This window comes from Loxodonta africana, chromosome X (assembly GCF_030014295.1).
Source record: "Loxodonta africana isolate mLoxAfr1 chromosome X, mLoxAfr1.hap2, whole genome shotgun sequence".
In the NCBI taxonomy this organism is placed as follows: domain Eukaryota; kingdom Metazoa; phylum Chordata; class Mammalia; order Proboscidea; family Elephantidae; genus Loxodonta; species Loxodonta africana.
The window spans coordinates 26,599,999-26,626,471 of NC_087369.1; the positions used below are offsets into that span (position 1 = coordinate 26,599,999).

The 26,473-nt window shown below is 42.1% G+C and overlaps 1 protein-coding gene across 2 annotated transcripts in view; it reads right to left on the bottom strand.

Moving 5' to 3' along the window:
• Positions 1 to 26,473, bottom strand: part of PCYT1B (phosphate cytidylyltransferase 1B, choline) — a 118,859-nt gene that overhangs the window by 8,932 nt on the left and 83,454 nt on the right. For both annotated transcript variants that reach the window (XM_023555143.2, XM_003416055.4), the window contains exons 4-7: positions 26,159 to 26,310; positions 23,279 to 23,357; positions 16,546 to 16,688; positions 13,181 to 13,369 (exon numbers count right to left, since the gene is read on the bottom strand). In XM_023555143.2, coding sequence (XP_023410911.1) covers positions 13,181 to 13,369; positions 16,546 to 16,688; positions 23,279 to 23,357; positions 26,159 to 26,310 — 563 coding nt within the window. The remainder of the gene's footprint in view (positions 1 to 13,180; positions 13,370 to 16,545; positions 16,689 to 23,278; positions 23,358 to 26,158; positions 26,311 to 26,473) is intronic.

Sequence of the window (26,473 nt, forward strand, 5' to 3'; positions counted from 1 at the left end):
AGACAGCGCTTGATGGACTCAACTACCAACCTTTCAGTTAGCAGCTGAGTGTGTTAACCATTGGCACCACTCAGGGACTCCAGCTGAAGGACACAGGGTTTCTTTTTGACATGATGAAAATATTCTGCAATGACTGTGGTGACAGTTGCACATGTCTGGAATTATACTAAAAATCATTGAATCGTACACTTTAAATGGGTGGATTGTATGCAATGTGAATTAAATACCAATAAAACAGTTTTTAAAAAAGTACTATCCAAAGAAATGTTTTCCTGCTATTCATATTCATATACCAAAAAGAATTGGTCAATGTTCAACCATTTCAAAAGGTGGCATATGATCAGGAACCAATAGTACTGAAGGAAGAAGTCCAAGCTGCACTGAAGGCATTGGCAAAAAACAAGGCTCCGGGAATTGACAGAATATCAATTCAGATGTTTCAACAACCGGATGCAGCGCTGAAGGTGCTCACTCGTCCATGCCAAGAAATATGGAAGACAGCTAACTGGCCAACTGACTGGAAGAGATCCGTATTTATGCCTATTCCCAAGAAAGGTGATCCAACCAAATGTGGAAATTATAGAACAATATCATTAATATCACACGCAAGCAAAATTTTGCTGAAGATCATTCAAAAACGGCAGCAGCAGTATATCGACAGGGAACTGCCAGAAATTCAGGCCAGTTTCAGAAGGGGACGTGGAACCAGGGATATCATTGCTGACGTCAGATGGATCCTGGCTGAAAGCAGAGAATACCAGAAGGATGTTTACCTGTGTTTTATTGACTATGCAAAGGCATTCAACTGTGTGGATCATAACAAACTATGGGTAACGTTGCGAAGGATGGGAATTCCGGAACACTTAATTGTGCTCATGAGGAACCTTTACATAGATCAATAGGCAGTTGTTCGGACAGAACAAGAGGATACTGCGTGGTTTAAAGTCAGGAAAGGTGTGCATCAGGGTTGTATTCTTTCACCATACCTATTCAATCTGTATGCTGAGTAAATAATCCGAGAAGCTGTACTATATGAAGAAGAACAGGGCATCAGGATTGGAGGAAGACTCATTAACAACCTGTGTTATGCAGACGACACAACCTTGCTTGCTGAAAATAAAGAGGACCAACGAGCAACATCATGATAAATAGAGAAAAGAATGAAGTTGTCCAGGATTTCATTTTACTTGGATCCACAATCAATACCCATGGAAGCAGCAGTCAAAAAATCAAAAGACACGTTGCATTAGGCAAATTGGCTGCAAAGGACCTCTTTAAAGTGCTGAAGAGCAAAGATGTCACCTTGAAGACTAAGGTGTGCCTGACCCAAGCCATGGTATTTTCAATTGCATCATATGCATGGGAAACCTGGACAATAAATAAGGAAGACCAAAGAAGAATTGATGCCTTTGAATTATTCTGTTGGTGAAGAATATTGAATATACTGTGGCCTGCCAAAAGAATGAACGAATCTGTCTTGGAAGAAGTACAACCAGAATGCTCCTTAGAACCAAGGATGACGGGACTGTGTCTTACATATTTTGGACATGTTGTCAGGAGGGATCAGTCCCTGGAGAAGGACATCATACTTGGTAAAGTAGAGGGTCAGCGGAAAAAAGGAAGACCCTCAACGAGATGGATTGACACAGTGGCTCCAGCAATGGGCTCAGGCATAACAATGATTGTGAGCGTGACACAGGACCAGGCAGTGTTTCGTTCTGTGGTACATAGGGTCTCTATGAGACGGAGCTGACTCGAAGGCACCTAACAACAACAACAACATCCAAAGAAAAGTGGGCATGTGACATACAGGCAATTCACAAACACAGATATATAAATCAACTACAAAAAGTGTTCAGTACCTGAACATTTTGATCAAATAGTCTATAGAAGAATTCTGATCAAAAGGGGGAAAATGTAGAACAGAATTTAAAATTCTCATGCACCCCAGACTTCCTGGAGCCATGAAGCTTGGATGAACCCCTGAAACTACTGTCCTGAGATGATCTTTAAACTTTAAACCCAAAATATCCCCTGAAGTCTTCTTAAAACCACACAATAGTTTAGCTTAACTAGTAAAAAAGGTCTGCCTTGAGCATTATGCTCTTTTAAGAACTATCTATATGGGATCAAAGTGACAACAGCAACTCGAAAGATTACGTAAGAACCTTAGGGGGCAGTGAATTTATGTTAATGGGGGAGGAATAACTCAGCAAAGGAGGGTGAGAATGGTTGCACAACTCAAAGAATGTAATCAACGTCACTTGTACATGTAGAAACTGTTGGATTGGTGTATGTTTTGCTATATATATTCTCAACAACAACAAAATAAATAGAGAGAGAAGCTTTGGGTTGTGTATTACTCATCTATATTTTCTATTTAGCCAAATTTGTGGAATCTAAATGAGTAACACAGAGGTATGTACCGCCAGTCAGGATTCAGCATTATTCTTATTCTATAGAGTGTTGAGAAACCCCGATGGCATAGTGGTTAAGTGCTATGGCTGCTAACCAGCAGTTCAAATGCACCAGGTGCTCCCTGGAAACTCTATGGAACAGTTCTACTCTGGCCTATAGTGTCGCTATGAGTCGGAATCGACTTGACAGCAACGGGTTTGGTTTGGTTTTTTAATAGAGTGTTTCATTCTGTTGTACATAGGATCACTATGAGTCGGAACCAACTGGACGGCACCTAACAACAACAACAACATAGAGCCATACTTCTGAAATGGTATTCATTAAAAAAAGAATTCGCCTACAAAAAAAAGTGTTCAATACCAGTAGTAAACAAATGCAAATGATGGAAATGACGTAACCGTGTTATCAATCACATTGCTAAAGTCATTTTTTGTTTTTTAATTTGTAATGGCCAGTGTTGATGAGGGTGAAGAAAAAGGATCACACTCATGTACTGCTGGGAGGGGGAGATGGTAAAATAGTAGCACATTTGGTAAAAGGTACAAAAGCTGCTTTCTGGAGGAGATAATCAGCAATGTGAGTAAATATTTATTATGTCCACGGATGTTCATTGTACTGTCGTGACAGACGAAACTGCAAACTCCTGAAATAGGTTTGAGAAATCTTGTACGACTCTGAGACAATATAATACGCAGCTGATGAAAATCAGGTTCTTCAAGAATATTTAATAATGTGAGAAAATGCTCACGAGCTATTGCGAAGTAAAAATGATTTCTGAAAATGTTCTGCAGGGTCCCAATTTTGTAAGAGGAGCATATGACAATGAGGACGGAAAACAGTTTGGGGCGAGACCCCAAAATATTAACAGGGGCTGCTCTGAGCCATGAGGCTGCAGGTGATTTTTTATTCTTTTACTCACTTTCTAATATTTCTATCATGAACGTATATTACTTTTATCATCATAAAAGAGAAAGAAAGATAACTCGGGTAACCAAGGCAAGGAGATCAGGTGAGAAAATATTAAGGCCTGAGGTACGTCATCAACCCCCTCCTCCCAACATCCCACTCCACCCCTCACACCGCACTCATTTTCCATTTACAAGCTCTGTTGTTGTCGTTAGTTCCTGTTGAATCGATTCGGACTCACGGTGACTCATAATGCGTCCACGTGTGCAGAGTAGAACTGCTGCATAAGGTTTTCAAGGCCATGATCTTTCAGAAGCAGATCACCAGGCCTTTCTTCCGAGGTGCCTCTGGGTGGGCTTAAACCAATATCCATTTGTGCCACCCAGCCACCTTAATTCACAAGCTCTAGCCCATGACTTTGTAAAAGAGTCCCAAGCTTCCTCTAGCAGGTATAATAATATAGAGATGAGTTTCTGATCGTGAAGACTCTTTCCAGATTTAAAATTCCATAATTCTACAGGTACACCAATTATTTGCTTTCCATTAAGGGTACTGATAATTCTGCCAATAGACATCCAATCCTCCCCCAAAATAAAATAAAAAAAAAAAACGTACAGTACAACAGCATTACCTTAGATTGAGCCCATTTATGAGACAAAATCAGACACCAAAAGGATCAGGCGGCCTATTATTAACAGCCACATTTTAAAAAAATCCTTGAACTTCTAGCAGGGACTTTAAAATATGCGTTTTTATGACTGTAATCTTTGCATCTATTTTTAGTGGCAGCCATTATAGCCCTCCTGTTGTTAATCGTCAGCATTTCCATTAGAAGCCCACTTTCTAAGGAATCTACAACTCATCTATTGTAGTTGGGCTCAAGCTCATTGTGGAGAATATTTCGCCAAAGGGGATGAAAGGATTTGAATCTTTAATGATAAACAATGGTGTCACACTTCAGAAAATGTGATATCTATCCCAAACACCTCTGCCTGGGTTGGCAGCTCTCTGGTCTGTTTCTGGTGTCATTTGAAGGGTGGTTCCCCAGCAAAGAAGCTGAATTGAATAAGGTCAGGAGACAGTTTGTAATGAGCTTCCTGGGAAGAAAAGCACTTTAGAAATATAATAAATAATGAAGACCACGGCCTGGCATTTCCAAAGAGAAAATGTATTTAAAGTCCGTCTTTTCCCGTATTAAGGGGTTTCCATTTAGAAAGTTCCCCCCTCCCAAGAAAATAATCCCATTTATAGTCCTGTCCATATGAAAGTGATTTTCTATTTCCCTCCTACAAAGTTTTCCCTTTTAAGAAGTTTTTAATATTGAGCGAGGCAGTAAATGTCTTGACAGATGCCTTTGAAAGGTTTCAGTATTTGAGATATATTTTGGCATATCTGCCAAAAGAAAAATGAAAAAAAAAATCCTAATTTCATCTGGTTTGGGCCTCTGGTAAGCAAGATGTAAGGCAAGGGAGAATTTCTGTTTCTGTTCCGGCCATATCGATAACCAACAACAACTATCCCTTACACAGTGCCTGAAGCCTGCCAGAGTGCTTGTTCTAGGAGCTTTGAAACCGAGTTGTCAGAGAGTTGACTCTGACTCATGGTGACCCTGTGTGTGTCGGAGTACCACTGTGCTCCACAGGGTTTTCAATGGCTGATTTTTTTTTAGACGTACATCAGCAGGCCTTTCTTCTGAGGCACCTCTGGGTAGACTTGAACTTCCAAACTTTCAGTTAGCAGTCAAGCATGTTAACTTTTTGTACCACCCAGGGACTCAAGGGCTTTAAAGTATGAATCAATTTAATCCTCCCAACAACTGTAGGTGACAGCTATTCTTATCAACCGCCTTTACAGATGCCCTGACTGAGGACCAGAGGTGAAGGAACTTGCCCAAGGTCACCCAGCTAGGAAGTAAGCCCCTGGCCATGACCACCTCTCTCATAATTGCCCACTTTCACAGTAAGACGCTTTTCCTGCTTGCTCACATTTTACTTGTGCATTTGTTTAAAGACAAATTTCTGAACCCACTGCCAAGATGTCTCAAGTGGAAAGTCTAATTGAGATTCACAAACTTACATATCTTTTCTCAAAATCAAAACAGTCTTAAAATTGGGAGTGGACCTCACATTATGTAAATCTGTTCTTTCAAAAAACGAGCATACCGTATGTTTTTTTCAAAAAGGTAATCTCATATTGTTGCTGTTGTTAGGTACCTTCGAGTCGATTTCGACTCATAGCGACCCCATGTGACAGAGTAGAACTGCCCATAGGGTTTTTCTAGGCTGTAATCTTTACGGGAGCAGATCGCCAGGCCTCTCTCCCATGGAGCAGCTAGGTGGGTTTAAACCATCAACCTTTCAGTTAGCAACCAAGCGCTTAACCATTGTGCCACCAGGGCTCCTTATCAGATGGCAAATGCCTGTTTGGTTGGCACAGGCATTTACTAGACTGATTGGGGTAAGGGGTAGTCCATGGGTCCGAGGTAAAGCAAAAACTTGCACCTAACTTAAGATCATTCTCTCCTGGTGCTCAAGAAAAGGGTCTGCTTCCACATTGTAAAATAATATGGAGTCACTTCATTTCAAACCAAAAGGTTGGTGGTTCGAACCCACCAGCCACTCCTTGGAAACCCTAGGGGGCAGTTCTATGCTGCCCTATAGGGTCACTATGAGTCGGAATCGACTAGATGGCAATGGCTTGGTTTTTTTTGGCTTGTTTGTTTTTCCATTTCAAACAGGAAATGATTTTCTGTATTTGGAGTCAATGAAGAAATATAGTGGCAGATCATTCAAAATGATATATATTTTTTAAATCAGCATATATGGGTTTTTTTTTTATATATGGTTGGCGTTGGTTCTAATGTTTAAATAGAATGTGTCTGATTGGGAATTCAGAACCGCCAAACAAAAATAACAGTTTCACTAGGAAGGCTCTACCTGAAAACCAAACTGTGACAGCTGATCCAGCATCCCCTGACCTGGTTCCTTGACCCTCAAGCTCTGGATGGGTTGCAGACCACCTTCTGAGTATGAGTCAAGACTAGTTATACAAGTCAAGCAAGTAGTTAAATAATTAAAATAGCAGGGGATGACATTGCAAAACAGTATCTTGGGCTCTGACAATCCACCAAACAGACTGGATAAGTGGGAACAGAACAGCAAGTGAAAAGGAGACTGCTTGCTTCCAATTCTCAAACACCATCGTGGTAGGCAGCCTCCAGGATGGCCCCCAAAGGAATTGAGCAAATAGAAGCTAGAATTTCTGAACTTGAAGATAAATCACTTGGCACTAACATATTCGAAGAAAAATCAGATAAAAGAATTAAAAAAAATGAAGAAACCTTAAGAATCATGTGGGACTCTATCAAGAGAAATAACCTACGAGTGATTGGGGTACCAGAACAGGGAGGGATAACAGAAAATACAGAGAAAATTGTTGAGGATTTTTTGGCAGAAAACTTCCCTGACATCATGAAAGATGAGAAGATATCTATCCAAGATGCTCATCGAACTCCACATAAGGTAAATCTTAAAAGAAAGTCACCAAGACATACTATAATCACACTTGCCAAAACCAAAGATAAGGAGAGAATTATAAGAGCAGCGAGGGATAAAAGAAAAGTCACCTACAAGGGAGAACCAATAAAAATAAGCTCGGACTACTCAGCAGAAACCATGCAGGCAAGAAGGCAATGGGATGACATATTTAAAAAATGGAAGGAAAAAATTGCCTGCCAAGAATCATATATCCATCAAAACTGTCTCTTAAATATGAAGGTGAAATTAAGACATTTCCAGATAAACACAAGTTGAGGGAATTCGTAAAAACCAAACCAAAACTACAAGAAATACTACAGGGAGTTCTTTGGTTAGAAAATCAATAATATCAGGTATCAACCCAAGACTAGAACACTGGGCAGAGCAACCAGAAGTCAGCCCAGACAGGGAAATCCAAAAAAAAAAAGCCCAACACAGGGTAACGGTGATGTTATTATACAAAAGAAGACAACATTAAAGTAATAAAGAGGGACTAAGAAATGTAATCATACACCTTCCACATGGAGAGGAAGATACGGCGATACAAAGAAATAAAAGTTAGTTATAAATTTAGAAAAATAAGGGTAAATAATAAGGTAACCACAAAGGAGACAAACTATCCTACTCAGCAAAGTAAAATACAAGGGAAAAATACAGACTCAGCAGAAACAAAATCCACAACAACAAATATGAGGAAAAGACAATATATAAAGAAAATCTACTCAGCACATAAAATCAAGTGGGAAAAACAAGCTGTCAACACACAAAAAAGAAGACATCAAAATGATGGCACTAAATTCATACCTATCCATAATTACCCTGAATGTAAATGGACTAAATGTACCAATAAAGAGACAGAGAGTGGTGGAATGGATTAAAAAACAAGATCCATCTATATGCTGCCTACAAGAGACACACCTTAGACTTAGAGACACAAACAAACTAAAAGTCAAAGGATGGAAAAAAATATATCAAGCAAACAACAATCAAGATGGCCCCCAATGGTTCCCACCTCCTTGATGGTCACACCCTTGTGTTGTTGTTAGGTGCTGTCGAGTCAGATCCGACTCCTAGTGACCCCATGTGCAACAAAACACTGCCCAGTCCTGTGCCATCCTCACAATCGTTGTTATGCTTAAGCCCATTGTTGCAGCCACTGTGTCAGTCCATCTCATTGAAGGTCTTCCTCTTTTTTGCTGACCCTCTGCTTTACGAAGCATGATATCCTTCTCCAGGCATTGATCCCTCCTGACAACATGTCCAAAGTATGTGAGACATAGCCTCGCCATCCTTGCTTCTAAGGAGCATTCTGGCCGCACTTCTTCCAAGGCAGATGTGTTCATTCTTTTGGCAGTCCATGGTATATTCTATATTCTTTGCCAACACCACAATTCGAAGGGATCAGTTCTTCGGTCTTCCTTATTCATTGTCCAGCTTTCCCATGCATAGGAGGTGACTGAAAAAGCCATGGGTTGGGTCAGAGGCACCCTAGTCTTCAAGGTAATATCTTTGCTTTTCAACACTTTAAAGAGGTCTTTTGCAGCAGATTGCTCAATGCAATGCGTCTTTGGATTTCCTGACTGCTGCTTCCATGAGTGTTGATTGTGGATCCAAGTAAAACGAAATCCTTGACAACTTCAATCTTTTCTCTGTTTATCATGATGTAGCTTATTGGTCCAGTTGTAAGGATTTTTGTTTTCTTTATGTTGAGGTGTAATTCATACTGGAGGCTGTGGTCTTTGATCTTCATCAGTAAGCGCTATAAGTCCTCTTCACTTTGAGCAAGGACGTCGTGTCATCTGCATAACGCAGGTTGTTAATGAGTCTTCCTCTAATCCTGATGCCCCGTTCTTCTTCATGTAGTCCAGCTTCTTGGATTATTTACTCAGCATACAGATTGAATAGCTATGGTGAAAGGATACAACCCTGACACACACCTTTCCTGAGTTTAAACCATGCAGTATCCCCTTGTTCTGTCCGATCAACTGCCTCTTGATCTATGTACAGGTTCCTCATGAGTACAATTAAGTGTTCTGGAATTCCCATTCTTTACAATGTTATCCATAATTTGTTATGATCCACACAGTCAAATGCCTTTGCATAGTTAATAAAACACAGGTAAACATCCTTCTGGTATTCTCTGCTTTCAGCCAGGATCTGACATCAGCAATGATATCCCTGGTTCCACGTCCTCTTTTGAATCCAGCTTGAATTTCTGGCAATTCCCTGTCGATATACTACTGCAGCCACCTTTGAATTATCTTCAGCAAAATTTTACTTCTGTGTGATGTTAATGATATTGTTCGATAATTTCCGCATTCAGTTGGATCACCTTTCTTGGGAATAGGCATAAATATGCATCTCTTCCAGTTGGTTGGCCAGGTAGCTGTCTTCCAAATTTCTTGGCATAGACGAGTGAGCACTTCCAGCTCTGCCCCTGTTTGTTGAAACACCTCAATTGGTATTCCGTCAAGTCCTGGAGTCCTATTTTTCGCCAATGTCTTCATTGCAGCTTGGACTTCTTCCTTCAGTGCCATCAGTTCCTGATCATATGCCACCTCCTGAAATGGTTGAATGTCAGCCAATTCTTTTTGGTACAGTCACTCTGGGTATTCCCTCCATCTTCTTTTGATGCTTCCTGTGTCATTTAATATTTTCCCCCATAGAATCCTTCACCTTTGTGTAGTCCCTATAATGTACTAGGGTTGGTGTGTGACCAATAGAATACAGCAGAAGTGATGGTAGGTCACTTCCAAGGTTAGGTTATAAAAGACTGTGGCTTTTGTTTTGGTCTCTCTTTCTCTATCACATGTTGAAGAACTGAGGTACCCAGCCAACAGCCAACAAGGAACTGAGGATTCCAGCCAACAGCCAGATGAGTGAGCTTGGAAGTGGATCTTCCAGCCCTGAATGACTACAGATCCAGCTGAGATCTTGAGTCATAACCACCCAGCTAAGCTGTTCCCAGACAACTGACCCTCAGAAACCGTGTGAGATAATCACTGTTTGTTGTTTTAAGTCACTATGTTTCAGGGTAATTTGTTACACACCAATAGGTAAGTAATATAGCCAAGGAAACCATGATTTCCACTTTCTTAGAAAGCCTGAAGACAGCAGTAGAATAGAAGGCAGAGAGTGCCTGCCCTGAATCTAGATGACCTGGCCTGAAGTGCCATTTTGGCCACTGGCTTTGTCACAAGGCCTTAGAGAGGTCTTGGTAGACCTGTTTCTCCACAATGTCATGCCCCAACCAAACCAGAGTGAATTACAGTGACTACAACCCATGGGAATTCTTATTGTGAAAAATACAGTGTTATCTGTGAGAAGGAAACCCTGTGGCAGAGTGGTTAAGAGCTATGGCTGCTAACCAAAAGATCGGCAATTCCACCAGGCGCTCCTTGGAAATTCTATGGGGCAGTTCTACTCTGTCCTATAGGGTCGCTATGAGTCAGAATTGACTCGACAGCAGTGGGTTTGGTTTTTGGTTTATCTGTGAGAAAGAAGCCTCCTCCTGGGCTCCTTCCCAGAGCTTCTAAACTCCTGTGAGATCATGGGACAATTTCATAATTCTTCTAGGCCTTTGTTTCTTCATAAAACAACTATGAAAAACCTTCTTGTGTGGCTAAAATAGATAGAGTAGATGTGAAAGGACTTTGGAAAAAGAGTTAAACCTGCTGCACAACTTCTAAACAATAAATCACCATCATCACCATCATCATCACCACTTTCTACTCAGAGATGGAGTGTAAGGGTTTGGATTTTACATCACAGTCCTTACTATCAAATATGAGGTCTTTTGGGGAGACATAGAGACTCTACAACACGAGGAGCAAATGCAAGTGCTCCCTGGGGCCAGGTGGGCAGCATAAATATGTGAATCAGGCTGGGTAAGGAAGGGATAGCGGGGAATGGTAGGACTGTGCCCTCCCTAAAAGAAAGTTAGAAACATTGTTGAGGGCCAAGCAAATCAAGTCAGCCTGCTGAATTTGATCCACCAAACACCAAGTTGCAACCAATCCCTTATATGCAGCAACACAAACAATAAAAGGCTAAGGATGTGTGTGTGTGTGTGTGTGTGTGTGTGTGGAGGATTTAGGCCTCACCATACATTTTTTATATATTTTGCAGATGCTGGAAGGTTCTGTGAATAGGTCTTCATCACACACCCATCCTTCCATTCATTCATACATTTATTTATGGAGAACCCACTATAAGCTACACACTATGCCACACATACCAACCCCCATTGTGCCAAAATTTGTACTTGAAATCCTATTTTGTGCCTTTCCAAGTTTGGCTTATTTGCATCAGTACTGTATTTGCAGGTAATGCAGACCCTCTATTTTAAGAAATGAGTTCCAGTCCCAAATCCACAAATAAAGAATTATTATAATAATAGCATATTCATGAAAAGCAAATTACTTATCTTGGCGTTTAACATCCTTGTAACTATTCCTGTACTTTTAATGTCAACAGAAAAAAAGTAATGTCTAAGTCTGGCTGATACAGTAAATTAATGTTAATAACAGTTTTGACACTAATAGCAAGTTTTAGAAAAGAAAAAACCTCCAGTCTCTAAGCTGGGTTTTCATTTCTTAAGACTCACCTCAGCTCACTGTCACCAAAGACTCCCCTAGAACAATTCTGGCTACTATTTCACCTTCACTGAGAGCCTGAAAAGACTAGAATCTGTAAAGGTTTTATGAAATTATATGTCTTCCCTGCCTTTGCTCACTCCCACTGGGGAAAATATCCACCCCTTTGAGTTATAACACCAGGGGCTTCTCAGCAGAGACACATTTCTGGACCCCTGTAAGCAGATGAGTGCCTATATGGGTTCATTAAAAATCACTGGCTGTTTCTTCAGAGCTTAAAAATTCATTGTAAGCAGTGTGGACTATTAAAATACACACTAGGTTGATGGGAAATTTCAGCCTTTATGTTATCAAGACCATGGAATCTCAGAGGATATGGCCTAGGCTTTATTTGTCTTTGTGTTCTTCCACAATGTCGTGTATAGAGTAGGTACTTAATAAATGAATTAAATTGACCTGAGCTGAAATTTTAACAGGCCCAGAGAAAATGAAAAGGAACCCAGTCCCTGGGCCTTACCCTTTTGCCAGCTCTTTCTAGTACTCATTGAAGACTCAAGCACACCCTTGCAAACCTCTCACCCTCCTTAGACAGCCAATAGGATATGATTGGTCTACAGCACCCACCTCCATAATCACTTAGAGGCCGCTAGGCTTTAAGCAAAGCATCTCTCCCAACTTCCAAACGTTGTTCTTTTTCTATTACTAATTGAGTGTTTTACCGTTAGATAATCCTATAATGAACGAGCTCAAACGAGCAGAGAGGCAGGAGTGACAACCCATCAATAAAAAAAAATTAACTCAAAGTAGATTTTGTTAGAGACTTCACATGTCATAATAGGAAATCTGGGCTACTTAAAATCAAGGAAATCAAATAGAATCATCTCTTTTTGTTTTAAAAGGAAAGTTAGCTTTAAAAGTATCTCTTCCATAGAGCCCCATCAACTCTGGTGAAAATACTGGTTATTTACTCTGGAAATGCATGCACAATAGGGATACCAAAGGGGTACATGATGATTGCTAGAATTTTCTTTTTCCTTTCCATAGTTATCACTCAGTTGTCTGTAGAATTTAGGCAAGGAGACCCCCAGTACATTTTATCTTTAATATTTAGATCATGGCTTCAGTCCCTAAGGCTTTTGTGTCTTATCCCAACACTTGCATGCCATGGAAAAGTAGGGGGAAATCAAGGCACAGATGCGGGGCAAAATCCCACCTCTTCTCTATCTTCCAACAAGTGAAAGAGAATGGTTCCTGACAACAGAAGAAGACCAAGGCAGCTACGTTTGTGTCTTCCTCCCCTAAACATAAATGCCAGTGGTTGGTCCAAGAGCCTGTTGTCCATGTCTTGCAACCCAAACTCCACACTGCCAGTGACCCATTTCACCCTTACCCCCATGCTCTGCATCACCTCCAACTGGGGAGATAGGTGTGATTTATGGAACCAACCCCTGTAATAATTGACATTCAATGAGGACCAAATTGGCTTCCAAGCTCTGGACAAGAACTAGGAAAAAAGACCAGAGCTGGCTTTGGGTTCTGCTGGGTGCAATATTGAGGGGGGAAAGCAGAAACTCAATAAGGAATTGACATGGACTTAAAGTCAGTCAGGCTTATGGCCAAAGCAGAGCCTGCACACCGGACTAAGATAAGTGACACCCTTGAGTGGCTCCCTGAAAAGGAAAAGAAATTGAAAACATTGTGGGGCCAAGTGAAATAATTACATACCCATGCTCCATCCGGTCCAAACAGTTCTAGGAAGTTGCCAATGAATTCCCTTGACTTTTCTTCCCACTTTTGAATTAGATCATGACTCTTTTCTTCCACTCTATTAACAAATTCCTTTGATCGTTCCTCCACGTTTTTTACCTTTTCCTTCATCTTATCTACCTGGTTCTGGAAACGGTACTTCTTCTCCTGGTCAAAAATTGAAGGAAAAAGAAATGGATTTATCCAAGAGGGCATGAGATCATTCATAATCATTCACACTAATGATCACATTTTATTTCAACTTGTATTTGTTCCTAACCTGAAGAGTCAGGATGTTGCCATTTCCTAATTAAGGGGAAGGCAATTTGTAGGGAAAGTCATTTGTCATTAGCTTATTTGGGTATAGAAGGGAAAGTACAAGTGGTTTTAATGTTCTCTTTCTTTTAAACCTCTATGAGTTGAATTCACTTATTTAAGAGAGGAATCAAAAATATGTATTTACCCTTTATTATGGGTAGATATTGGGCAAATATCTCCACTCAATCCTGCTGGGACCTGGACATAAGTGAATTTTACGCAGAATGGCCAGTCAGAGGCTACCTGAGTTGTCTCTTTATTGGAACACTGTTAAAACGAATATTGCTTGAAATAAGTGGGCCATTGGCTGGGCCTTAGAACCCATGTGTTAGACTGAAATTTTTATTTTAATGATATTTTCCATTAGAATAATTGAATTGCACCTATTTCCTTGGTGATCAAGAAAGCTTTTACTCTGATAGCATCTCTGGACTGGGATTTTGTTATTCTTATAGTCTTTATGCAGCACCTTCGTGCCTGGAAGCCATCATATGTTGAACAAGTCAGATGTCGCCTCTAAACCTCAGTTTCATCATTCATTAAACGGGGATAATTATCATAAAAAAAAAATTATCATACCTACCTCCAAAGGGGTGCTGTGACAATTAGATAATGCATGTAAAGTACTTGTCACAAAGCCTGGCATTTAGTAAACACTCGAGGTGTATTGACTGTTTCATTACTATTAAATGGCAGAGGCGTTTAGTCTGTGTCACCTAATAAGGGTTGTATCAAAACCATGAAAATAACATGAGACAAAGGGTCTTCCTCTGGGAAATCATGATTTTTTTTCCCCCTAAAGGGGTAAATAAAGCTTAACATTTTTCTTTACTTTATGGGACTAAAGTTCATCACAATTTTTGAGACATCTGGAATATTGTAAAACTGGGTCAGGATTCCTTGACTCAAACCTTCCAAATCTTACTGAGGCCTCAGTCAGGGTGGGATGTGAGCTATATGTGTTACCAACATGTTGTTGTATGCCATCGAGTCGATTCTGACTTATAACAACTTATGGGACAGAGTTAGAACTGTCCCATAGGATTTCCAAGGCTGTAATCTTTACGGAAGCAGATTGCCACATCTTTCTTCCACGGAGCAGCTGATGGGTTTGAACCACCGACCTTTTGGTTAGCAGTCAAGCGCTTAACCACTGCACCACCAGGGATCCTTGTTACCATGTATATATATATATATACACACACACACACAGGTGTGCTATGGGAAGTCACTCAGTCTTCCACAACTTACATGTGAACTTGGGTGAGTTGTTCAAGCTCTGTGTTTCCTCACCTATATGTTGGAAATAGTCATTACACCTACCCCATAACCTTACCATGAAGATTAAATGAGATAATCCAAGTAAAACACTTAGATCAGCGCGTGATAAGCTTTGATCAATGTTGGCTGTCGTCCTTATATTGTTCACTGCCATAGTTTATTCTGCACTGGAAATAGTTATGTACAGTTCTCAGGGGCAAGATTGAGTAGAATGAGCACTAGACTGAGGGTTGGGAGATTGGGAGGCTGCTGGTGCCTCCATCTCTATTTGACTTGAGGGATCTTGGCCAGCTGCCTTCTCTGAGCCCAGTTTTCCTCTTCTCTAAATCAAGGGAATTGGACTGGGTGACTGACCCCCATCAGGTCCCTGCCAACTCTAAGGTTCCATGATTCATATACACACCCATCCAACACATTTGATTTCATCCCTGAGCTGCAGCCAGGTTTGTTGTCACAAAAAGGCAACAAGCACATCCACACTGAATGACACGGTTCCTTGAGCTAAGTGGCTTATCTACAGACCGTTTAAAGAGAGTGAGCAATCACTTTTGGAAATGGCTCGCCATGCTTGGATGGTTGACTGAATTCAATTTAAAAAACAGACACTTTAATTTATTGAAATAACCAGGGCTTTATTCTCTATGAGATACCAAATAATCACGATGACTGAATTCTTTTCAGCCACTTGTTTGGGTGACACTCGAGCCCAGCATTTTCTGTTTTGTTGCCTGGCTGGTACGAAACCTCAAAGCCTGGAGTCTCAGGGCTCTCTGGCTCTCAAGGACAACTAATAACCACTGACTCTACAATTAATGGCCCCTTCCTATTTCGAAGTTTCCGATGATCAATTGTGTAAGCCGCTGGGTCATTATGGTTGCACATAATTGTAAGTGTCTGGTTTTCTAGACAAACCGCCCTTTGCACATACAGTATCCATTTTTTTCAGGTTGCAATTCTGTACGGGTGGAGAGTTCTTGTTTTAATCAAAGATAGCAGTACCTCGGCGCCCAGGCAAATACAGTCGTCCAGACTCACTAACATCACCTTCAGCAACTGCGGCTGCCCTTTTTGGTTTTTAACAGCTTGTTTTGCTTATTTTAAAGATTGTTTTAACAGTTACTCTATTATTAAACTAACAGCAGCTCTGTGGGAACAATATGGCAGAAATACAAAAGGAAGCCAAAGACTTTAGACTTTATTTAAGCAGCTGTAATTTCGCTTGGCAATAAAAAACGGCGGTTAAGGTTTCTCATGAGCATCTGTAAGGCCTTCATAAAATGAAATTGAAAAAAAAAACATTAAAACCAGAAAGCATTTTCTCTGATTTGAGCTTTTCATTACCTCTGCCCTTCTCTATTCCTTTTTGAGCAGAAGATAACTTTTGCCTTGCACAAGGCATAGATCTCCCAGAAACCCTTCATCTGAATCTTGAGAACTCTGAATAGGGAGGTTGGGGTAAGGGGAGGGGAGTGAGGCAGTTCCTTTATCAAATGTGAACCTCACAATTTGTGTTCCTTGGCTAACTTATGTTACCCCTTTGGACACTTGTTTACTCGTCTGTAAAATGGGGATAATAAAACATCATTGGGTTGTTATGTGGGTTAAAGGAAACAATAAATGGAACATGTTTAGAACACTGGATGGCATACAGTTTTTTTTTTTTTATTAGGCACTGGATAAGCGTCAGTGGTGGTGGTGATGGTGTGATGTGGTGGTCCTCAGAGGGTGTGGGGCGGCACACTTACATTTATAAAACTGACATTCAGCTCCTTGGCCGTGTACCCTCTCTGGAGATTGCGTCGAGCATAAACGTCATAGTCACGGACAATTCTGGTGATGATGTCTGATGTTGAGATGCCTTCTGTTCTCTGCGTTGGAACAAACATTCCTGTTCAAATAGGAAAGAGGAGATAAAAAGGGAAAAACTAAGATCGCCTGGGTTGAACCATTTCCTTAATGGCACCCCTTTCCAGGACAAAGTTGCAACCAAGTGCCAGTGAAGCCCCAGTTGATTCCACCCCTGGACCCAGCTGACTCTTTCAGCTTCAGTGCTGTACCCTCCTCCCTATGGAAGCACTGCGTGTTCACCATCCTGGACACGTTCCCCAGATACACCAGGCACTCTCCCAGCTCCTGACATTTGCTCATGCCAAGCCCTTCCTTTTCTGCCCTGGACACCCCTTCCTGCCCACATCAGCTGCAAAGTTCCTCCCATCCTGCAAGGTCCAACTTCAAGGTTATGCCTCTGGCAAGTCTTTCCTAATGTCACCAGGCAGAATCCACAACGTAGAGGACATAAATTTGTCTTCCATTAACCAAAGAATTTTTTATGTCTCTTTGCTTGTAGGAAGTGAAAGAATTTTTTATGTCTCTTTGCTTGTAGGAAGTGAACGTTTTGAAAGCACGGGTTATGCCTTAATTGCCTTTGCATCTCTAGCACCTAGCTCAGTGTCCCTGTGTCTAGCACATGGGCGGTGCTTGCTAAATGCAAATTGACTGAGCAAGTGAATGAAGGAGGGATAACAACTGAGTCAATGAGTCAGATCATGGCAATACCCCTTCTCCCCCCAAGGAAGTCTGTATCACATCATAGCAGGAAAAGAAGAAAACGTAGACCATTTTTGTTGCCCCTGATCTAAAAACATGCCAGTGGGGTGCTAGATGATTTTATCTCCCGAATTACAGTCTACTCTGCATGGTGATTTCACCACTCAAAGGCTCTTTCATCGAGAATATGTGGGGTTGAGTAAAAATAAACAAGCACAGAGAATCCCAAGTCCTAATAGAGCTTCTTTAAAGCCCTCAGACATGTATTTGGTGTACCAATATGGGGCTGTAAAGAAGTCACAAATATTAACAAAAACATGAATTGGGTTTATGCTCTTACGTCTGTTATCAACCGAAATACCACGTTGGTAATTGAGACCTTTCCGCCCCATATCATTACAGCCCCTCAGTCAGAGACACCAGGTATAGGTCAGTGTGATAGACAGACTGGGGACGAGGGAGCTGGGGTCTCTCTTTGGAGACTTGGGAAAGTCGCTCAAATAACTTAAGAAGGCAAGCTATTTAACCTCAGTTTCCTCAGCTGAGAAATGTTGTGGCTAAACAAAATGACCTGAGAATCATCCCTGCCACTTCCTTCTCCCTCACTCCCCACATCCAGTCAATTTCCAAATCACCAATCTACTTCTTAAGTGTCTCCCCAATTCATCCACTTTGCTCCATCCTCCATCCTAAACCAATCCAACACCATCTTGTTCAAAGATTACAGCAATAGCCTCAAAACCAGACTCCAGTGATGCCGTTTTTGTCCCCCTTCTGGCAGACAGTGGTCAGAGTGATTTTTCTAAATGCAACTCAGATGCCCTGCTTGGAACCCTCCACAGGGTTTCTACTGTCCTCTGGATTTAGATTCGAACCCTTAACTTCACTCTGCAACAGCTTGCATTAGTTCTTCCCTGTGCTTCTCTCTAGTCTCCTCTAAGACCCCATCCCCTTCACTCCCTAAACCAAGGCCCCTGTGCTGCATAACTGCAGAGGGCACCATTCTCATTGTTGCCCACTGGAACTAGGCAATAGGCTGGTCCTGCCTCGGCCCAGCCACCCTGGACTTCTGCAGTGTCCTGGAAGGGCTGCCTCCCGTCATCTCACTCTGCCACAGACACACATACTCTACCTGGTCAACTCTTGGTCATCCCTTGGGTTTCAGCTTTGGTGTCACTTCCTCAAGGAAATCTCTCAACTCCAGATGAAGTCTTCCTGTAAGTTATTCCCTCGCAATGGCCTACTGCTCTTTTCCTTCAAATACTCCAAGTCTTTATAAAACAACTTGTTCAATAACCATCTTCCCCATTTGACTACAAGCTGCATGAGGGAAGGAAATGGACCTGTCTTGTTCTCTTCTATATTCTCAGCACCAGATGACAAACAGGCACTATAGGAATGTTTATTGAATGAATGACTAGATGAATATTGATCTCTACGTGCCCTTTCAAATCCAGTTCTCTTTGATTCTATTGACATTTGTGAATTTTTCAGTCGTGTAGCCCCCACTAGGGTGTCCCTTTGGAGATTTATTTCGATCATCTGTACACTCACAGTTTGTGTCAGCAGCAGGGTGGTGGTACTGATGTTAAAGAAACAAAGCATCCAATTTCTACTGTTATGTGGCAAAAATTTCTTTTATCACCTTCTAGGAAGCCGGAATCAGACATGGGAAACCAAATGGAAGGCAAAGAATGCAAACATCCAAATGCATGGACATAAATAGCACCCAGACTGACCTAGCTGTGCAGGAGGCTCTGGTGAGTGTGGGAACCCTGAGTGATGGGCATGGGAACCCTGACAACACCCCACCTTGATGAGACCAGTGGGAAGCTTTCCAGGGGTAGGGGAACTCTATCCCATCTTTCAGCAGGCAGGTATTTCACCTGCACCCCTGCCTGCTGAAATATTAATAAGATTTTCTAGCTACTAACTAAATGGTTTTAACAAGTCATTTAGACACTTATGACATGAGCTTATCCTTTCTATGAAGTCAGGGAAGGTCTCCGTGACTGAATAACAAAGTGGAATTGGGGTTGGTGTTGGGGAGAGATTTGCTTTGGCTGGTTGGGAGGTAGGTCTCTGAAAGAAGCCAAGCCCTCTGCTGATATAATGAGGCACCCAGCTTCCTCCAAATCCTAATTATTGCTCTGCTAAAAATATTCAGTAATGAGCATGATCAGAGAACCTTTTTTATCATGCCTTTCAGAATTGCAGCATTTGGTTATGGAGCTATTTTAAGCAGCAGCAAAGCACATGTTAATGAAGGAAACTTTCAACAGTAGTAGGCAATATTAGAATGATGATGAGTAATGTGGACCTTACAGTCTATTTAATTTGAGCTCCAGCTTTTCATCTAGCTTTGCTAGAGGAGCTTGACATGTAGCTCTGACAAGTAGAACAGAGTGCTATAAAATTCACGCCCTTGATATCTCTGGCTTCATTTGAAGTGATTTTTGACTTTTGAAATAAATCACGATTAGAGTATAAAGCCAAATGCGGTTACTCAGGCAATTTCTGAGCATCTTTCTCCCACAATGAATACTCTGGCCTTCTCTACCTGGGCCCCAAACACATCTCCACTGTGAATCCCCCTCCTGGTGAGAAATCAGCAGAGCCAATTAAAGGACCACAAAGAAGTATCTTTGTGCCTATGATTAGTCATATATAGTAAGTAAAATACCAGCTGACTAATTCAATTTAGAAATGGGGACAGGGGTGGATTAAAGATGGCCACAATTCCCTTCCCCTTGAATCTGGGCTGGCCTTAGTGACTTGCTGGTAACAAACAGAATGTGGCATAAGTGACACTGCGTGACTTCCAAGTCTAGGTCAGAAGAAGCTTGCTCTCTGAAAGCTCCCTCTCAGGATGCTCCTTCTTGGAACCCAGTTGTCATGCTGTGAGAAGCCAAAGCCACATGGAGAGGCCATGTATAGATGCTCCAATGACAACCCCAACTGAGCTCCCTGCTGACAAAACACCATCAGCAGCCAGCCATGTAAATGTACCTTCCAGGACCCGCCAGCCCAGTCGAGCCTTCAGATGACTGCAGCCCCAGCCAGTATCTGACTATAATTGTTTGAGAAACCCCTAGCAAGAACTACCCAAGAACCTCAAACAAAGCCCTAGCTGGACTCTTGATGCATAAAATCATGAGCAAATGACGATGGCTCTTTTAAGTTGCTAAGTTTAGGAGTAATTTATCATGCAACAATAGGTTACCAGAATAGGGATGGTGGATTTCTTAGAGTTGGAAGAATGTTGGACCTGTTCCTATACCTAAACAACTGGAACCTGACATTTTGCTCCCTAAAATCAGGAAAGCAACTTATTCTTAGATCACCAGAGGCCACTCACCCAGAGATAAGATAACTACCAAACGCTTTGTTCCTATACTACAAGTTAGCTGAGGAATGATCACCCCAGGAAACACCCATTCAATTAACCCTGGGGGTACATCAGCTGAGCCAGGATCTCTGGTCTAGATCTTTACCATTCTGTATGAGGTCTAGGGACCTGCAGCATCTAACAACCTGGGAGTTTGTTAAATATGGGAATCTCGAATCCCACTAGACCTGCTAATCTGAATCTGCATTTTATCAAGACCCCAGAGGCAATCTGTCGTCCATTAAAGTTTGACAAGCACTGGTCTACACCAGCTCCTTCATGGCCATTTTAGGGAAGGAGCAGCTGACTCACCGCTCAGATTTTAGGAAGACTTAAAAGGATGTTAATCGCCCCATGCCATAACTCATCTCAACGTAGCTTACACCTCAGCTAGTTTTTTCACCCCCATCCCTCCCCTGACAGCGGTCCTCAGCAGCCTTCCAAGTCTGGAGTGTATGGGGTTTCCTTTCTTAGAACGCCTTCAAAAAACAAGATTGGAACTTGAGACTTACAGGCCTGCTATTCTTGTCTAACGCTCCTGACCCCTGAGGGGGGCCTTTCTAAGAGGATGGGACAGACTCAGCCACCAGCCCTGCTGGGGTAACATGGAGCTTCCCCAGCTAGCGCCAAAGGATGTGCATCAACAAAACCATCATCAGGGATAATAAGTACATTACAGACAACAGAATCTTTTTCTGAAATATCATCCAAAGTCATCTTCATTTCTGGCGAGTCTGGCTGCCCTGAGGCCTGTCCCCACTGACACTGAGACCTCCGTCACTTCAGGGGGAGGTAGATGCAATGGAGTCTACAGGAAACCATGTTCAGCTTTTGACATCTAAAACAGTCTCTTTCTAAAGGTCAGTTAAAAAAAAAACAAGACTTTCACTTGAAAGAGCTAGACTTTGACGAGAACAAAAAAGGGTTTTATAAATCCCAGAAGTGTCCCTTTAATTATTAAGAACCAGAGGCTGACCGGACTCGGGATACAGTATAAGCCCTGGAGTGGGGAAGACACAGAATTAACAAAGGGGTAGTTTTTGCCCTCCAGGAAAAAAGTCCCTCCTAGGGCTGAGGGAAAAACCCTGGTGAGGGATCAGGAGGTGAGTGTAAGTGGAGCCTGTCCCCCGCCCCAAATAAGATCCAAATCCCAGGGGCAGAGGTGGGGGGAAGACCCCTTTAGAAAGCCCAAAGCATAGGGGCTTGCATTCTGTTTCCCACCAGGAGTTTTGGTTCTGTGCCAACAAGAGGAGACCTCAGTAGAGTGAGTGTTCCTGACAGCAGGCAGGTCAGACAGGGCGTGATGTGGCTCCCTCCCCTCCCACTGCCTGTGTTTCCCTTGCTCTCCAGGTTATGGAGGACATGTTAAACTTTCCTGAAGACCCTCTAGAGGAACACAGAAAGTAGGTGAGATTTCAGATCAAGATGATTGCTGGGTGGATCACTGTAGCACAGGGAAAGGAATCCTGCAGCAGAGGCTAAGACCAGGACAGGCCAAAGGGGAAGGTGGTTGGGGAACAGATGGAGAAGATGGCTGATGTCAGAGGGCTACCATGGCGGAGGGAGCGGGACATGGCCAAGCAGATCTTGATACCCCACAATGATGCCAAGGAGGGGATGGGAGACTGGGTTTGGTGACCCTTAGGAGCCCATCCTACCTCAAGAGCCTGAAAGTCCATGAGTAGCAGGAAAAGGCTGAGGGAGAGAATAATGGGAGCTCCATGGGTGGAGTTCCACAGGCTCCAAGGAATGGGGGAAGGTGGCACTGATGGCAGATGGCAAGAGGGGCAGCTCTAGTATAATGGATGTATTAGACGTCTTGACGTCCCGAAGTAAAACATAAGGTAACTCGCTAGAGTATCTGTACCATGCCAGATAATGGTTTGATGTACATATGAAGGGATATGTGGATGTACATACAGTGCCTATAGATTAAGTGTATAGTAGACAATAAAAAAGCAGAAAATAAACAAAACCATTAAAAATCTACTCCCGCACCTATCTTTAGCCAAAATATCAATTCCAGCCCATTCCTTCCCCAAACTCTGACCTTAACAGAAATGCTTAGTGACAAAGGTGTCTGTGTCAGCTTCCAGAAGCTCGGGCACACATTTGCCTCCTAGGACATCACTTATGAGTTTCAGGAAGGAAATACTTTACTTGATTCTGTAAATGTTTACCCATTCTATCTTTGCCTCCACGTGTGGTACCTGAGGATATTACTATCATTTCATTGCGAAGACTTAATTGTGAATAAGGAAAGTAATTGTTCTTTAACCAATAGGGTCCTGTGATTTTGGTCTGATGAACCCTAGAATCGAGCCTCAAACCTGAAGTTGAGTACTTTGGTGCTCAGGTTAATTCCTATATAAATGCCCAAATGGTGTCTTCGCATATGTCAACAAAGGCTTGTAGAGGCTTCTCGGAAGACACCTGAAATTCCTATGCCCTGTATGTATTTGTTGCAGCTCTAGGGCACATGTCTCTTATTAAACCCGACAACTATGAAGCAGTGGACAGGTGAGCACAGGAGAACTCCTCACCTGCTTCCTTTATATGCTTGTAAACATCATCAGAGCCAGCAGAGGAATACGGAATGTCATCGTGGGCCACAAAGTCAATCTGTTAAGAGAGAGAAGAGTGACGTCGCCAGTGAGATGGATTTAAATGAGTCGGAATCGACTGGATGGCAACAGGTGTGGCGCCCCAAAATGCCTTTTTGAAATAAGGCATTTGTGTGTTAAATGGATATTGTGTGTCTGAATCCTTGCCTGAAAGGTATTTCCCACTGTCTCCATTTCATGAGATAATGGAAGCTAGAAGAATGAATGTTTGTTTCCTCTCCTTTCTGGTCCCTCTTTCTTCTCCTGCCTCTTACAGTGGGTTCTCTTGGCCTCCTGTTAAACGTTCTCCTTCAGAGAACTCATTCATTCTTTAGATTTTAATCACCTCTGCTAGGATGAGGAACCCAAATCTCCATTTCCTGTCCCATTGATGGCAATAGGCCCCTGAGGCTTAGGTCATATTTTATACTGTGAAAATGAACTACATGTCTCTCTTCTCATTTGATCCTCACAATCACATATTACTATTTCAGCTGGAAGATAAGACTGCTGAAACAAGGAATCTTGTTAGATTTGTCCAAGGTAACACAGCTTATTAGTGGTTTCGGACAGGGGATGGGCAGTTGGGGAACCAGACCAGGCTTTCTGAATTTGCACTGCAACCCTTTTCTCTGTCACCACCTCTTGCTGTCACTTTAAAGTCAACCTATCCAGACTTTAGTTCATCTTTCTGTAAACTGGTGCCCACTGCCAATGGCATCTCCACTTTTCCTCAACCCAAAACCTTGGAATTGGCCTTGTCTCCCAACTTCCTTCCATAACACACTGATCAGTCACAAGGTCCATTGTTGTGAGTGTGTGTGTGTGTGTGTGTGTACACGTGTGTGCACATCCATCACTTCCTCTCATTGCTGCTATACCAAATCCAGGTCCCAGGCTGTCACCCATATTATTTCCACCAACTTGTATCTAACCTTCCTCATTGTAGGCTTTCTCCCCTCTAAGCCAGCCTGCTATCACATGGGGAGTCCTCTTTAAACAGTTTCCTTCTTGTCACCCTTGTGCCTGTTGATCTTCACTGGTTCCCTGTTCCCTACTAACCCAACCAATCCCATATAAAAACTCCTTGCCTGGTTTTCAAAGCTCTTTATAATGAGGCTTAACTCCACCTTGAGAGGTAGTTTACAGTAGTAGTTTAGATTGCTTTGGTATGGTTCCTGTTCCACCATTTACTAACTATATAACTCATAAGTTGTAGTAAGGATTAAAGCAGAGATTCTCAGCCTCAGTGCTAGTGACATTTGGTGCCAGATAATTCTTTGGTGTGGGGGCTGTCCTGTGCATGATAAGATGCTAAGCAGCACCCCGGTCTTTACCCACTAGATGCCAGTAGCACCCCCCTAGTTGTGACAACCAAAAATGTCTCTAAACAATGCCAAATCTCCTCTGGGGAGGCAATTTCACATCTGGTTGAGAACCACTGGATCAAATTATATAATATACATGCATACATACCCATTGCTGTCGAGTCGATTCTGACTCATAGCGACCCTATAGGACAGAGTAGAACCGCCTCATAGGATTTCCGAGGAGCGGCCGGTGGATTTGAACTGCCAACCTTTTGTTAGCAGCCGAACTCTTAACCATTGTGCCACCAGGGCTCCATAATATATATATATATATATAAGTGCTTAAAATAATAACTGGTACACAATAAATGTTAATTATTATTATTCAATTTTTTATTACTCAAATTTAGATCCTCCTCCTTTCCAATGTATAATAATAATAACAGTTACTTCTCAGGGTAGCCATGAGGTTGAATGTGATCATGTAATAGTCAAGCACTTAGCACAGTACTGGGCATGTGGTAAATATTTAATAAATGACAGCCATCATATTGTTATTAGCATCTCCCATCATGCCTAGCAGAAGTTGTGTGTACAATAGACGCTTAGTAAAAATGTGTTGGTGATTGCTGGATGCAAATCATATTGTAGTTTTTCCTCTTTCTTTTCATTCTTGCTGGGAAATTGTCTCCTCTGCTATTACCCATGCACATTTATCAGTGTTCTCTATTCTCTTCCGCACCATGGGTTTAAAAATAGAAAAGAAAACTCTTTGAACAGCTTAATCTTATTTTTTTGTACTGCTTATGAAAGGAAAGAATAGCTCCTAATGTGGGGCTGGTCGGGAGACACAAAGCACATAATTTGATGCAGATCAAAAGAATTTCTCATGTTTTCAACTAATAAAATCTTATGTCAGTATGAGCTGTTTCTCAGAGCCACATAATCATAGAGATAAAGTTTGTTCCTTGAAGGCTGACCCCTGACCTTCGGGCTAAGATATCTATTCATTTGTTCCATGAAAAATGATGCCAGTGAACCTATAAGCACCAATGAGGATAATGATGATGATGATGACAATGGTGGTGGCTAGCATTTTTGAAGCTCTTGCTATGGTGCCAGTGTTCTAAGTGCTTTGCTTACATTTTATCTCATTAGATCCTCAACACAGCCTCTGAGGAAGGGACTATTATCATTCCATTTTACAGGTGAAATAAGTGAGCACAGAGGGGTTCAATATCCTGCTCAAGGTCCCACAGTTAGGGAGGGATAGAGGCAACATGTGGACCTAGGTGGTCTACCTCCAGAACACACACTGGAGGAAGTGAAAGGACTGTAGTCCCCAGGCATGTGTGGAAGAGCGTACTGCATCAAGTGATGATGCCACACAACGGTTCCTAAGGTTGCCTCTTTTAAGAATCTGAAGACTCTTTGGGTTTTCTTCAGAGTAGACTGCAGGACCTAGATTCCCTATCAGGCTACTTAGAGAATGTGGATGAATGAGAAGTACCTTGTGTTTTTCCAGAAACTCAGGTGTGAGTGTCCATGGAGCATCTCTGATGACTTCGTCCACATAGCGACAGTGTCTGAGAGCTTCGTATCTTTCTGCTTCATTCATCACAGTGAAACCCTTGAATTTGTGGGTGAGGTCATCACTGCAGACTGAAACAGACAAACGTGTGAAATGCTATTCCCAGTCCAGACCCTGCTCACAATCACAAGGGTGCAGACCTGGCGTCTTCAGTAAGACAAAAGGAGCACAGCATAATCAGACTCAGTTTTTTTTTTTTTTAAGGGAACGAGGGATCAGGAGAGTGAAGCAAGC